The following is a 12155-nucleotide window of genomic DNA, read 5'->3' as shown; positions in this document are numbered from 1 at the left end:
AAGTAGAATTTACTCTAAGGGCAAAGAGAATAACTAAAAAATCTAAAATTGTTCCTAGGGAGGGATGAAATTGTGGATGGTAGTGCTGTTGTTGTTCTAACACTGTTGTATGTGGAAAGTGAGGAAAACAAGCAAATGAAGATCAACATGATATTCCAGTTTTATCTAATTCTATTAACAGCCAGGGCTCTCATTATGAGAGAAAGGAAATACAAATGTATGAAAAATAAAAGAGTTTTGTAAAAATCTTGTAGTCCCAAGTTTGAAGGCTACATCTTAGTATACGCTCATAGGTATTTTATCTTAAAATATATGTGTTTGCTGGACCTATCCACTGAAAATACCTAGAAAAGATGATCAACCTCATAGCAATTATCACAACTCATGTGCAGATTCTTATCCTGATTTAATATTTCCTAACCAACGTAGGAAGGACTGTTGAGAGAAAGGATTCAGTCCAGTTCAAATACAGAAAAGCATAACATGAACCTGGAAAAACTTGTCATAGAAGAGAGGAAGGAAGCAGTCAAAGAGTAGGAGTGTAATATCCAAAGGAGTCACAAGCCAATCTGAAGAGCTTCTTTCTAGCTGAAGCACTCCCAAGAGGTAGTGATGTCAGTTTAAATTTCCCTTGAAATATTTATGTCAATCACCAACGTGACCTATGACAAATAAAACATTTATAAATCCATGTATTCATAAAGATATCAAGCGAAAGTTACTAGAGAATCAATTCTGAACACTGAGAAAGGAATAAAGTAGGCATTCATCTGGGCTTTTCTGTATAAACTGTAACAATGAATAAGCAAAAGTAAATGAAAAATTAAGAATATAACCATTTTACAGTACATAGTGAATCAATGGATCCAGTCATTGATCAACAATGGAACAAAATCAACTAAACATGTATCTCCTGTCACAAATTTAAAATTCCATTTCTCGAGTAGTCTTGCAAAGAAAAATTATTAAACCTGCATTAAGCCTCTAAATCTAAATAGCAATTACAGGAAATCACGAGGATGAGGATGCAATCAAAGGAAGCGCTACTGCATACATGCCTTCCGTGAATAATGATAGAGTTTCTTATTGCTTATTAATTGGGCTTTTAGGATAAAAACACAACACCATTTCACTATTGCCACAAAACTGATCTATAAAAATAAGATATCATATACCTTGTCAAAAGTTGCTAAGAAAATAGGTTTTAAATGTTCTCACCAAAAACAGAAATGGTAACTATGTGAGTGACGGATGTGTTAACTAATCCCGCTGTGGCAATCATTTCTTTTTTTTTAAACTCTTTGAAAGTTGTGTTTTTATTTTAAACTTCCACAAGCTTTTTTTTTTGGTTATTGAGGAAACATTGGTTTATAACACTGTATAAATTTCAGGTGTACATCATTATACTTCTATTTCTGCATGGATTACATCATCTTCTCCTGTTCACCACCCAAATACTAATTACAATCCATCACCGCACACATCTGCCTAATTATCCCTTTCACCCTCCTCCCTATCCCCTTCCCCTCTGGTAACCACCAATCCAATCTCTGTCTCTGTGTGTTTGTTGTTGTTATTATCTACTAGACAATGAATGAGACCATACAGTATTTGACCTTCTTCTTCTGACTTATTTAACTTTGCATAATACCCTCAATGTCCATCCATGTGGTCACAAATGGCTGGATTTCATCATTTTTTATGACTGAGTAGTATTCCACTGTGTATATATACCACATCTTCTTTATCCATTTGTCCCTTGATGGGCTCTTAGATTGCTTTCAAGTCTTTGTTATTGTAAATAACCCTGCAATGAAGACAGGGGTGCATATATCTTTGCACATTGGTGTTTTCACGTTCTTTGGATGAATACCCAGCAGTGGAATAGCTGGATCGTAGGGTAGTTCTATCCTTAATTTTTTGAGGATTCTCCATACTGTTTTCCATAGTGGCTGCACCAGTTTGCACTCCCACCAGCAGTGTATGACAGTTCCCTTCTCTCCACATCCTCTCCAACACTTGTTGTTTCCTGTCTTATTAATTATAGCCATTCTGATGGGCGTGTGGTGATATCTCATTTCACAATATGTAAGTGTATAAAATCAACACGTTGTACACTTTAAACTTACACAACGGTATATGTCAATTACATCTCAATAAAGCTAGGAAAAAAACGAATGAAGTGGACAAGGGTATCACTCCCTCTGATATAGAGCCACATCTACCAAAATGCTTCTTTACTGAGTTAAATAAATACAACATATGCCTTATCATAGATTTGAGCTAAGCCTACTTTTTCTTCTATTTTTTCCCACACTCACTTTGAATTCCTTTCTTCCAGTAAGTAATTCCCAAACAGACTAGCATCCCAGCTGTGATTTAGTTCTGCATTGGTGACTGTATTATTATATGATTATATAAATTCAATATTGTATTTTTTATGTTAAATGCATGTTTTGTTATTTCATTTAAGCATATAACACTTATTTAATATGAAGTAATCGTATAACATGTATTGTTAGTTTATATAATTATACAACAATTGTATAGCTTGTTATTAACTGATTACATACAATTTTTATGATCAAAATATTTGAGAAACATAAAGAACATTAAAAAACAAACAACAATTTACTAATCAGAATTTGAAATAAACAAAAGATTATTATTTGGTGACATTTCTCATTAGAACGTTGAAGACACGATTTTCTTGTTGTCAGTGCCTGAATCCTAGCTATTCTGCATACAGCAGAGCAGAACCGTGCCTGGTCTTCTTTTGTAATCCTTTCACCTTCTGACATTATATCAGACAATGCTCCTGTGCTATTTGTAGGGTTTTCATATCTGATTTTTTGAAAGTGGGTGGCCAGTTCCTTCTTTCTAGTCTGTCTTAGGCTGGAAGCTCCACTGAAACCTGTCCACCATGGGTGACCCTGCTGATATATGAAATCCTGGTGGCATAACTTTCAGTGTCACAGCAACACACAGCTGCCACAGCATGACAACGACAAACGACAGATAGGTGGGGTGGTTGTCTGACTGGGCTGTGGCGGTGAAAGTGCTGAATCTTTACTAGATCACCAGGGCTAGTAAATAAATGTAAAGGCCAAAATGAACAGTAAGATGGACAAATTTGACATTACAATTATATATTGCTATTGGTGATGAGGATTAAATTAGTTAACCTATGTAATAGCATTTAAAAAAATTGTGACCACAACATATGCATTATAATAGTTATTATTTAACTTAGAATGATGACATAATCTTGCTTCTTGATGCCCCAACACTAACAAAGCCTAAAGATAAAAAACAAAAAAAGAGTATATGTAGAAAACTTTTCTTTATTGAGTTCTATTTTTATAAGAAAGTAGATTTCACAGCTATTTTTATTACTCTTGAAATATTAAGTAATTGTGATTAATGGAAGTATTATTTTGCAGAAGTCAACACATTACGTCCTTTCTGGGATACAAAGATGAACATAACTGTTCTCAAGGGAGAGTCACCATAAAGAGTTAGGAGGCTACTGAGAAATCCAAGAATGACTTTCAGAAAACCCCATGGTCTGTAACAGAGCAGAAATGTAGTTCTCTCCTTAAATATTGCTTTCTTAAAATTCCATGTTAATATTATCAAAGAGGACTATGGTATATTTCCACATATTCTTAAGGTTTCTGACATTCTATTTTTATTTCCTAAACTATTTTCCTTGAGCCATCATAAAATAGAAAAAAAATAAGATAAAATTTGAGTAGTGTGAATTTTGCTAATGTCTGGCAGAGAAGCCATAATTTTGCATTCTGTCCTTCACATTAGAAACTTGACTATCTAAAATATAGGGGAGGAGGAGGGGCCGGCTGGCCCACTGGCGCAAGCGGTTAAGTGCGCGCGCACCGCTGTGGTGGCCCAGGGTTCACCAGTTCTGATCCCGGGTGCACACCAACGCACTGCTTGTTGAGACATGCTGTGTCGGCATCCCATATAAAGTAGAGGAAGATGGGCACGGATATTAGCTCAGGGCCAGTCTTCCTCAGAAAAAAGAGGATTGGTATCAGATGTTAGCTCAGGGCTGATCTTCCTCACACACACAAAAAATTAAATATAGAGGAGGTAACTGTCATCATTTTAGCAAACCAAATCTACAGCTTAGTATATAAAGCACAGCTGGGAATTAATTGAATAGGTTAGGATGAATGGGAGAGGTTTTCCTATACATTTCTAAAATATCCTTATGGATCAGTAGTCTTATGTAAAAGATAAACATGAGGCAGAATTACGAGAGAATAAAACATTTTTTTCATAAAGCTTAATAGCTCAGAAAGAAGAATGTTCAAATGGTAAATGCACTGGGCTACAATCTGGGTCACAGAGCTGCTAAGATGAGAGGCAAGTAGTTACTTTTCCAATTTAGGCTTGAGTGCAAAATGAAAAATAGATAAATACTGTATGTCCCTTTAAGCTTATAAATAAAAATATTTCTCTATATACATTTCTAGCAAGTCTTAGAAGATGTCAAACATTAATGATGTCAATGGAATTGTAAGACAAATCAGTGTCAGTGAATGTGTTCTCTATTTGTTAAATAAAATAATTAGGATATTTATTCTATCTTACTGTAAATGTGTATAATGTATTATTATATAATATGTATAGAATGTTCTCATGTTATCTGGATAATTACACCCATAATTTTAATATTGAAAATAAAATTAATAATTAAAAATAAAATGTCTGTTTTATTTGCTAAGAAAATTATTAATTGATTTCTTATATCATAAAAAGTGTAATGACTTCAGTTTTCTAAGTTTCACTTTTACCTTTTGATGGAATTAAGATCATTTCTGTTTTTAGGCGGCATTATGTTGTAATAAACACGTGACAGAAAAGAAAGAAAAATGCATATTCCATACAATTGTTTCAACAAAATATAATAATTTGCATAAATTGGACAGAGCAAGAAGTATTGATTTTATTTACCATCTGTCAATGATGTGACTTATTTGATGAAGGTTTTCTAACTTCACCTGATAGATTTAAAACAAGAGAACTAGTAAATATAGCAGGACTCACAAATATTATTAAACCATAATGCAAACAAGATAATCAAAAGGAAATAAAATTCGCACAGATTATAGAAAATGTCTTAGAATTGTATCAATGATGATGATATTGATCATGATGAATTATATCTTTCATCTATTCCCTCGAATACTCTTTCCACGTAAATATCTTTAAAAGAAGAAAAAAGCAGAGAGAGAGAGAGGAGAATGAACCACACAGCGATCACAGAGTTTGTCCTCCTAGGTCTTCCTGACGATCCTGATCTTCGAATTGTGACTTTCTTCTTTCTATTGATCATATACGTATTAAATGTCACTGGAAAGCTGAATGTCATCACACTCAGCTTGGTGGACTCCCACCTACAGACACCTGTGTATTTCTTCCTCCAGAACTTCTCTTTCCTAGAAATCTCATCTGCAACTGTATGTATCCCTAGATTTCTGGGGACAATTATCACCAGGGATACGACTATTTCCAATAACAACTGTGCAGCCCAACTATTTTTCTTTATTTTCCTGGAGGTGACTGAATTCTACATCCTAACCACCATGTCCTATGACCGCTATGTTGCCATCTGCAAGCCCCTTCACTACACAACCATCATGAACAGGAAGCTCTGCAGCCTGCTGGTGCTCTGTGCATGGCTGGGCGGGTTTGTGACCATTTTTCCACCTCTTATGCTTCTCCTCCAGCTGGATTACTGTGCTTCCAATGTCATTGATCACTTTGCATGTGACTATTTTCCCCTTTTACAACTATCTTGCTCAGATACCTGGCTCCTAGAAGTAATTGGCTTTGACTTTGCTTTGGTTAATTTGTTATTCACTTTGGCATTAGTGATTTTATCTTATATGCACATATCAGAACTATTTTGAGATTCCCATCTGCCAGTCAGAGAAAAAAGACTTTCTCCACCTGCTCCTCTCATATGATTGTCATTTCCATTTCTTATGGAAGCTGTATATTCATGTATGCTAACCCCGCTGCAAAAGAAGAGGCATCATTGACAAAAGGAGTAGCTATTCTCAATACCTCTGTGGCCCCCAGGCCCCATCCCTTCATTTACACCATGAGAAACCAGCAAGTAAAACAAGCTTTCAACGGTGCAGCCCATAAAGTAGTATTTTCTGCAATTAAATGAATTGGGTTTTTTTTTGTCAAAAATAAAGGACTTTCTACAGAACATTTAAGTAAAATCTTGAAATTCCTAAATATCTGTATAACTATGCTTGTTCTTTATAGTCTCTTTATATGCTGCATTAGAGTTAATTTAATATTTTCCCAGTCTATTTTTTCCACTTCCATATCAAATTTTCTCCAATGCATTGTTTATCAACTTATTTAAAAATATAGTAAAGTTTATTTCTCCTACACAATTTTCTGGAAGCGAAATATATTTCTGTAAGACATAGTCTATACTACAATAAAAAAGTAGTTTAATTCTGTTAATATTAACCCCTAAAAGGTACATATGATATCACATTGTACTTCAAATGTAGAGGTTCAACATTAGTGTGTAATTTCTTGTGTATTTGCAAGATGAACATTGATACTTTCATGACATTTAAAGAATCTACATGGTCTGTATTATTGTATATTAAATTCATTCCTTACAGGTAATATGTCTTAGTGCACTACACTTTAAATGTAGAGCTTTATGCTTTGTGAATTTTAGTGCATATTTTCAAGATAAATATTCATCATGATATTAAGTATTATTTATAGAATTTCCATGTTCTCTTTCATTTTTTGGAAAATATTTGTATTTTGAAAATTTCAAAAAATGCAATAAAACTAAAACACATACTGCTTTCCTGAACTCATTGAGCATCTTCATGACAGTTATTTTGAATTCTTTGTTAGGTGTTCATATACTTCCATTTCTTTAGCGTCTGTTTACAGAGATTTATTTTTTTTCTCTGATTGGGCCATTTTTCTCTGTTTCTTCAAGTTCCTTGTACATTTATGTTCATATCTACACATTTGAAAAGACAATCACCTCTCCCAGTCTTTTTAAACTGGAGGCATATAGGTGTAGACAATCACCATTCAGTCCACCTAGAGGTTCTGGGGGCCTCTCAAACCTTTTCTGAGGATGTGGTCTTCTCAGACTTGTGTTTGGAGGTTCTTAATTAGAAAATTTTGTTCATTATTTTTTAGATGAAGCTAATAATCTCTTGCTCCCTCTCTTACTCTGTGCTGGAACTCCCTAAAGCAAAAAGCAATACTAACAAGGAAGTATATAGTGATATATATATAGTATAAATATATACTGTATAAAACAAGACATTTTAACCAAATATATTCAAAAGATTATCATTTCAACATCTAATACATACTAAAAAATGAGGGCTTTTACTTTTTCTGTACTAAGTCTTTGAAATATGATGTGTATTTTTATTCACACTACATCTCAGTTTTGACTAGCCACATTTCAAGTTTTAGTGGCTACCATATTGGACAATATAAACATAGTTAGACGATGTAAACTGTTTCTGGTTTACTTCTTCATTTTAGCTTCTCAGAAGCTTCAGAGCCAATTCATAGTAAATATAAAAACAAATGTGGAAATTAAACAATACACTTCTAAACTACCACTGTGTCAAAGAAGAAATCACAAAGGAAATTAGAAAACACTTTGAAAGAAATGAAAAGAAATACACAAGATTACATAAGATACCAAAACTTGTGGTATACAGTGAAAGCAGCGTTCAGAAGGAAATTTATAAATTTAAACCTTTCCTTTAAAAAACAAAGATAAATCTCATAACACTAATCTAACTTCATACCTTAAGGATCTAGAAAAAAAGAAAGTAAGAGGAAACAAAACCCAGCAGAAAGAAGTAAATAATAAATATTAGAGTGGAGATAAATGAAATAGAAAAGAGAACATAGAGAAAATCAACAAAACCAAAAGTTAATTCTTTTAAAAGATCAACAAAATCTTACAAACGTTTAGCTACATTCACCAAGAAAAAAAGAGAGAAGGCTCAAATTACTAAAATCAGTAATGAAAGTTGGTTCATAACTGTTGACCTTACGGAAATAGAAAGGAGTATAAAAAGACACTATGAGCAATTGTACATCAATCAATTACATAGCATAGCTGAAAAGGACAAATTTTAAAAAACTCACCAATTAACACTTACTAGAAAATTTGAACAGACCAATAACTACTAAAGAAATTGAATCAATAATCCAAAAGCTCTGAACAAAGAAAATTCAGGGCCAGATGAATTGTTCCAATGCTTTTTTTTTTTTTTTTTTTTTTGGTTTATTGTGGTAACATTGGTTTATAACATTGTATAAATTTCAGGTGTACATCATTATACTTCTATTTCTGCATGGATTACATCATGTTATCATGTTCACCACCCAAATACTAATGACTATCCATCACCACACACATCTGCCTAATTATCCTTTTCACCCTCCTCCCTCCCCACCTTCCCCTCTGGTAAGCACCAATCCAATCTCTGTTTCTATGTGTTTGTTTGTTGTTGTAATTGTCCCAAAGCTTTAAAGAAGGATTTATTTTTTTAATTTTTTGTTTATTGCAGTAACATTGGTTTATAGCATTGCAAAAATTTCAGATGTACATCATTATACTTCCAATTCTGCATAGATTACATGATGTTCACCACCCAAATACTAATTACAACCCATCACCACACACATGTACTGAATTATCCCTTTTGCCCTCCTCCCTCCCCCTTTCCCCTCTGGTAACCACCAATCCAATCTCTGTCTCTATGTGTTTGTTTATTGTTGTTATCTACTACTTAATGAAGGAAATCATACGGTATTTGACCTTCTCCCTCAGACTTATTTCACTTTGCATAATACCCTAGATGTCCATCCATGTTGTCACAAATGCCTGGATTTCATCGTTTCTTATGGCTGAGTAGTATTCCATTGTGTATATATACCACATCTTCTTTATCCATTCATCCCTTGATGGGCACTTAGGTTGCTTCCAAGTCTTGGCTATTGTGAATAACACTGAAATGAACACAGGGGTGCATGTATCTTTATGCATTGGTGTTTTCAAGTTCTTTGGATAAATACCCAGCAGTGGAATAGCTGGATCATATGGTAGTTCTATCCTTGCTTTTTTGAGGAATCTCCATACTGTTTTCCATAGTGGCTGCACCAGTTTGCACTCCCACCAGCAGTGTATGAGAGTTCCCTTCTCTCCACATCCTCTCCAACACATGTTGTTTTCTGTCTTGTTAATTATAGTATTCTGACAGGCGTGAGGTGATATCTCATTGTAGTTTTGATTTGCATTTCCCTGATAGTTAGTGATTTTGAACATCTTTTCGTGGGTCTGTTGGCCATCTGTATATCTTCTTTGGAGAAATGTCTGTTCAGGTCTTTTGCCCATTTTTTTAATTGAGTTGGTAGTTTTTTTGTTGTTGAGATGCATGAGTTCTTTGTATATTTTGGAGATTAAGCCCTTATCAGATGTATGGTTTGCAAATATCTTCTCCCAATTGTTAGGTTGTCTTTTCGTTTTGTTGATGGTTTCCTTTGCTGTGCAGAAGCTTTTTAGTTTGATGTAGTCCCATTTGTTTATTTTTTCTATTGTTTCTCTTGCCCGGTCAGACATGGTGCTTGAAAATATGTTGCTAAGACCAATGTCAAAGAGCGTACTGCCTATGTTTTCTTCTAGAAGTTTCATAGTTTCTGGTCTTACATTCAAGTCTTTAATCCATTTGGAGTTAATTTTAGTGTATGGTGTAAGGTAAGGGTCTACTTTCATTTTTTTGCATGTGGCTATCCAGTTTTCCCAACACCATTTGTTGAAGAGATTTTCCTTTCTCCATTGTATGTTCTTGGCTCCTTTGTCAAAGATTAGCTGTCCATAGATGTGTGGGTTTATCTCTGGGCTTTCGATTCTATTCCATTGATCTGTGTGTCTGTTTTTGTGCCAGTACCATGCTGTTTTGGTTACTATAGCTTTGTAGTATATTTTGAAATCAGGGAGTGTGATACCTCCAGCTTTGTTCTTTTTTCTCAGGATTCCTTTAGCTATTCGGGGTCTTTTGTTCCATATAAATTTTAGGATTCTTTGTTCTATTTCTGTGAAAAATGTTGTTGGAACTTTGATAGGGATTGCATTGAATCTATAGACTTCTTTAGGAAGTATGAACATCTTAACTATGTTAATTCTTCCAATCCAAGAGCACAGAATATCTTTCCATTTCTTTGCGTCTTCTTCAATTTCTTTCAGCAATGTTTTATAGTTTTCGGTGTACAGATCTTTCACCTCTTTGGTTAAGTTTATTCCTAGGTATTTTATTCTTTTTGTGGCAATTGTAAATGGGATTGTATTCTTGATTTCTCTTTCTGCTACTTCGTTGTTAGTGTATAGAGACACAACTTATTTTTGTATTTTGATGTTGTATCCTGAAACTTTACCATAATCATTTATTATTTCTAAAAGTTTTTTGGTGGATTCATTAGGATTTTCTATATATAAAATCATGTCATCTGCAAATAGTGACAGTTTCACTTCTTCCTTTCCAATTTGGATCCCCTTTATTTCTTTTTCTTGCCTGATTGCTCTGGCTAGGACTCCCAATACTATGATAAATAAAAGTGGTGAAAGTGGGCTTCCTTGTCTAGATTGTGCTTCTCACGCAGGCCAGACATCTCAAAGTAAAGAATGAGTCTGAACTGGCGTCTTTTTACCACTCCATTCTAAATGCTTTAGAAAGGAAATATATTTATTTTTTATATATTGTAAAAATTACGCTCCAAATTTAATACAAGATAAATTGGAGAACACTGTCTCTTTTAAAAGTATAAGAAAAATTGAAGCTAGATAAGTTTATTGTTATGATGAAACCTTTGAGCTTACACGTCTTGAATGTGAGGTGCCGGAGCCACTGTATTTTGGGGTGAGAATACAAAATAAAACTAGGTTAAAGTAACATAAAATCAGGGAGACGAAGTCAAGATGGAGGTGTAAGCAGACTCTGAACACACCTCCTCCTATGGACACAGCCAATTTACAACTACTCGTGGAAAAATTATCCCGAGACAGAACTGAAAACTGGATAAGAGGAACTCCTACAAAAAACGGCAATCCTAATTGAGGTGGAAGAGGCAGAAACTCCCTTCTGGAGAGAAAAAAACGCTACCGTCACCAGCCACAGCGCTTCATGGCCGCCCGGGAGCAGCCCAGAAGTACGCAGCCCTCCGTGGAGGAACAGGGCCCTGAGCCGGGGAGTGTTCCCACTGTGGGCATTTTGTGGACCCGGCACAACTGAGACAAGTGGCCTAATATCTGGCTTTGCCTGCTACTAAAACATTGGGGAGTACCCCCAGAAATGCTGGTTCACAAAGAAATTAAAACCGGTTCTTAAAGGGCCGATGTGCAAACTCACCTGTTTCAGAAAGCAACTTAAAATCACCAGAAAGAAAGGTGAACAGTGCTTTGGTGAAAAGAGACTCACCTGATAGGCTCTGAGTGCATTACAGTGAGAGGTGAGACCTCTCCAGGGACTGGGACATTGGCAGTGGCCATTGTTGTGGCCTGGTGTGGGCATACTGACACAGACGCCATTGGACTTCTCTCTGGGACATACAAAGGAAACCCCATAAGGCTATCAGCTGACTTCTCAGCAGCAACCTTACAGGCTAGAAGAGAGTGGCACAATATATTTAAAGTGCTAAAAGGAAAAAACTTACAGCCAAGAATCCTCTACCCAGTCAACGTTATCATTCAGAATGGAAGGAAAGATCAAAAGTTTCCCAGACAAGCAAAAATTAAAGGAGTTTGTCACCAAGAAACAAGTGCTACAAGAAAAGTTAAAGGGACTGATTTAAGTGGAAAAGAAAAGGCCACAAATGGGAAATGTTATCTATTTCCATGGTAAGAGGGTAATGGATACAAATGCAGAAAAAAGAGGTTAGATATGATATCAAAAACATAAAAGGAGGGAGGAGGGGAGTTAAAGAGTAGAACTTTCAGACATAGGTCAAACTAAAGAGACAATGGCAATAAGTACATACTTATCAATAGCTACTTTAAACATCAATGGACTAAATGTTCCAATTAAAAGGCAGAGGGTAGCTGATTG

The 12155-nt window shown here is 35.0% G+C and overlaps 1 protein-coding gene across 1 annotated transcript; it reads left to right on the top strand.

Moving 5' to 3' along the window:
- The first annotated feature begins 5270 nt into the window (after window positions 1–5270).
- LOC131415684 (olfactory receptor 6C3-like) lies at window positions 5271–6205 on the top strand. The gene is given in 2 exon segments (XM_058557502.1): window positions 5271–5919; window positions 5922–6205. Coding segments are annotated over 2 exon segments (933 nt in total).
- The last annotated feature ends 5950 nt before the right edge of the window (window positions 6206–12155 follow it).

Source organism: Diceros bicornis, chromosome 17 (assembly GCF_020826845.1).
Source record: "Diceros bicornis minor isolate mBicDic1 chromosome 17, mDicBic1.mat.cur, whole genome shotgun sequence".
Classification (NCBI taxonomy): domain Eukaryota; kingdom Metazoa; phylum Chordata; class Mammalia; order Perissodactyla; family Rhinocerotidae; genus Diceros; species Diceros bicornis.
The sequence above is the reverse complement of the archived record's forward strand: the minus strand, read 5'-3'. Positions and strand labels throughout refer to the sequence as shown.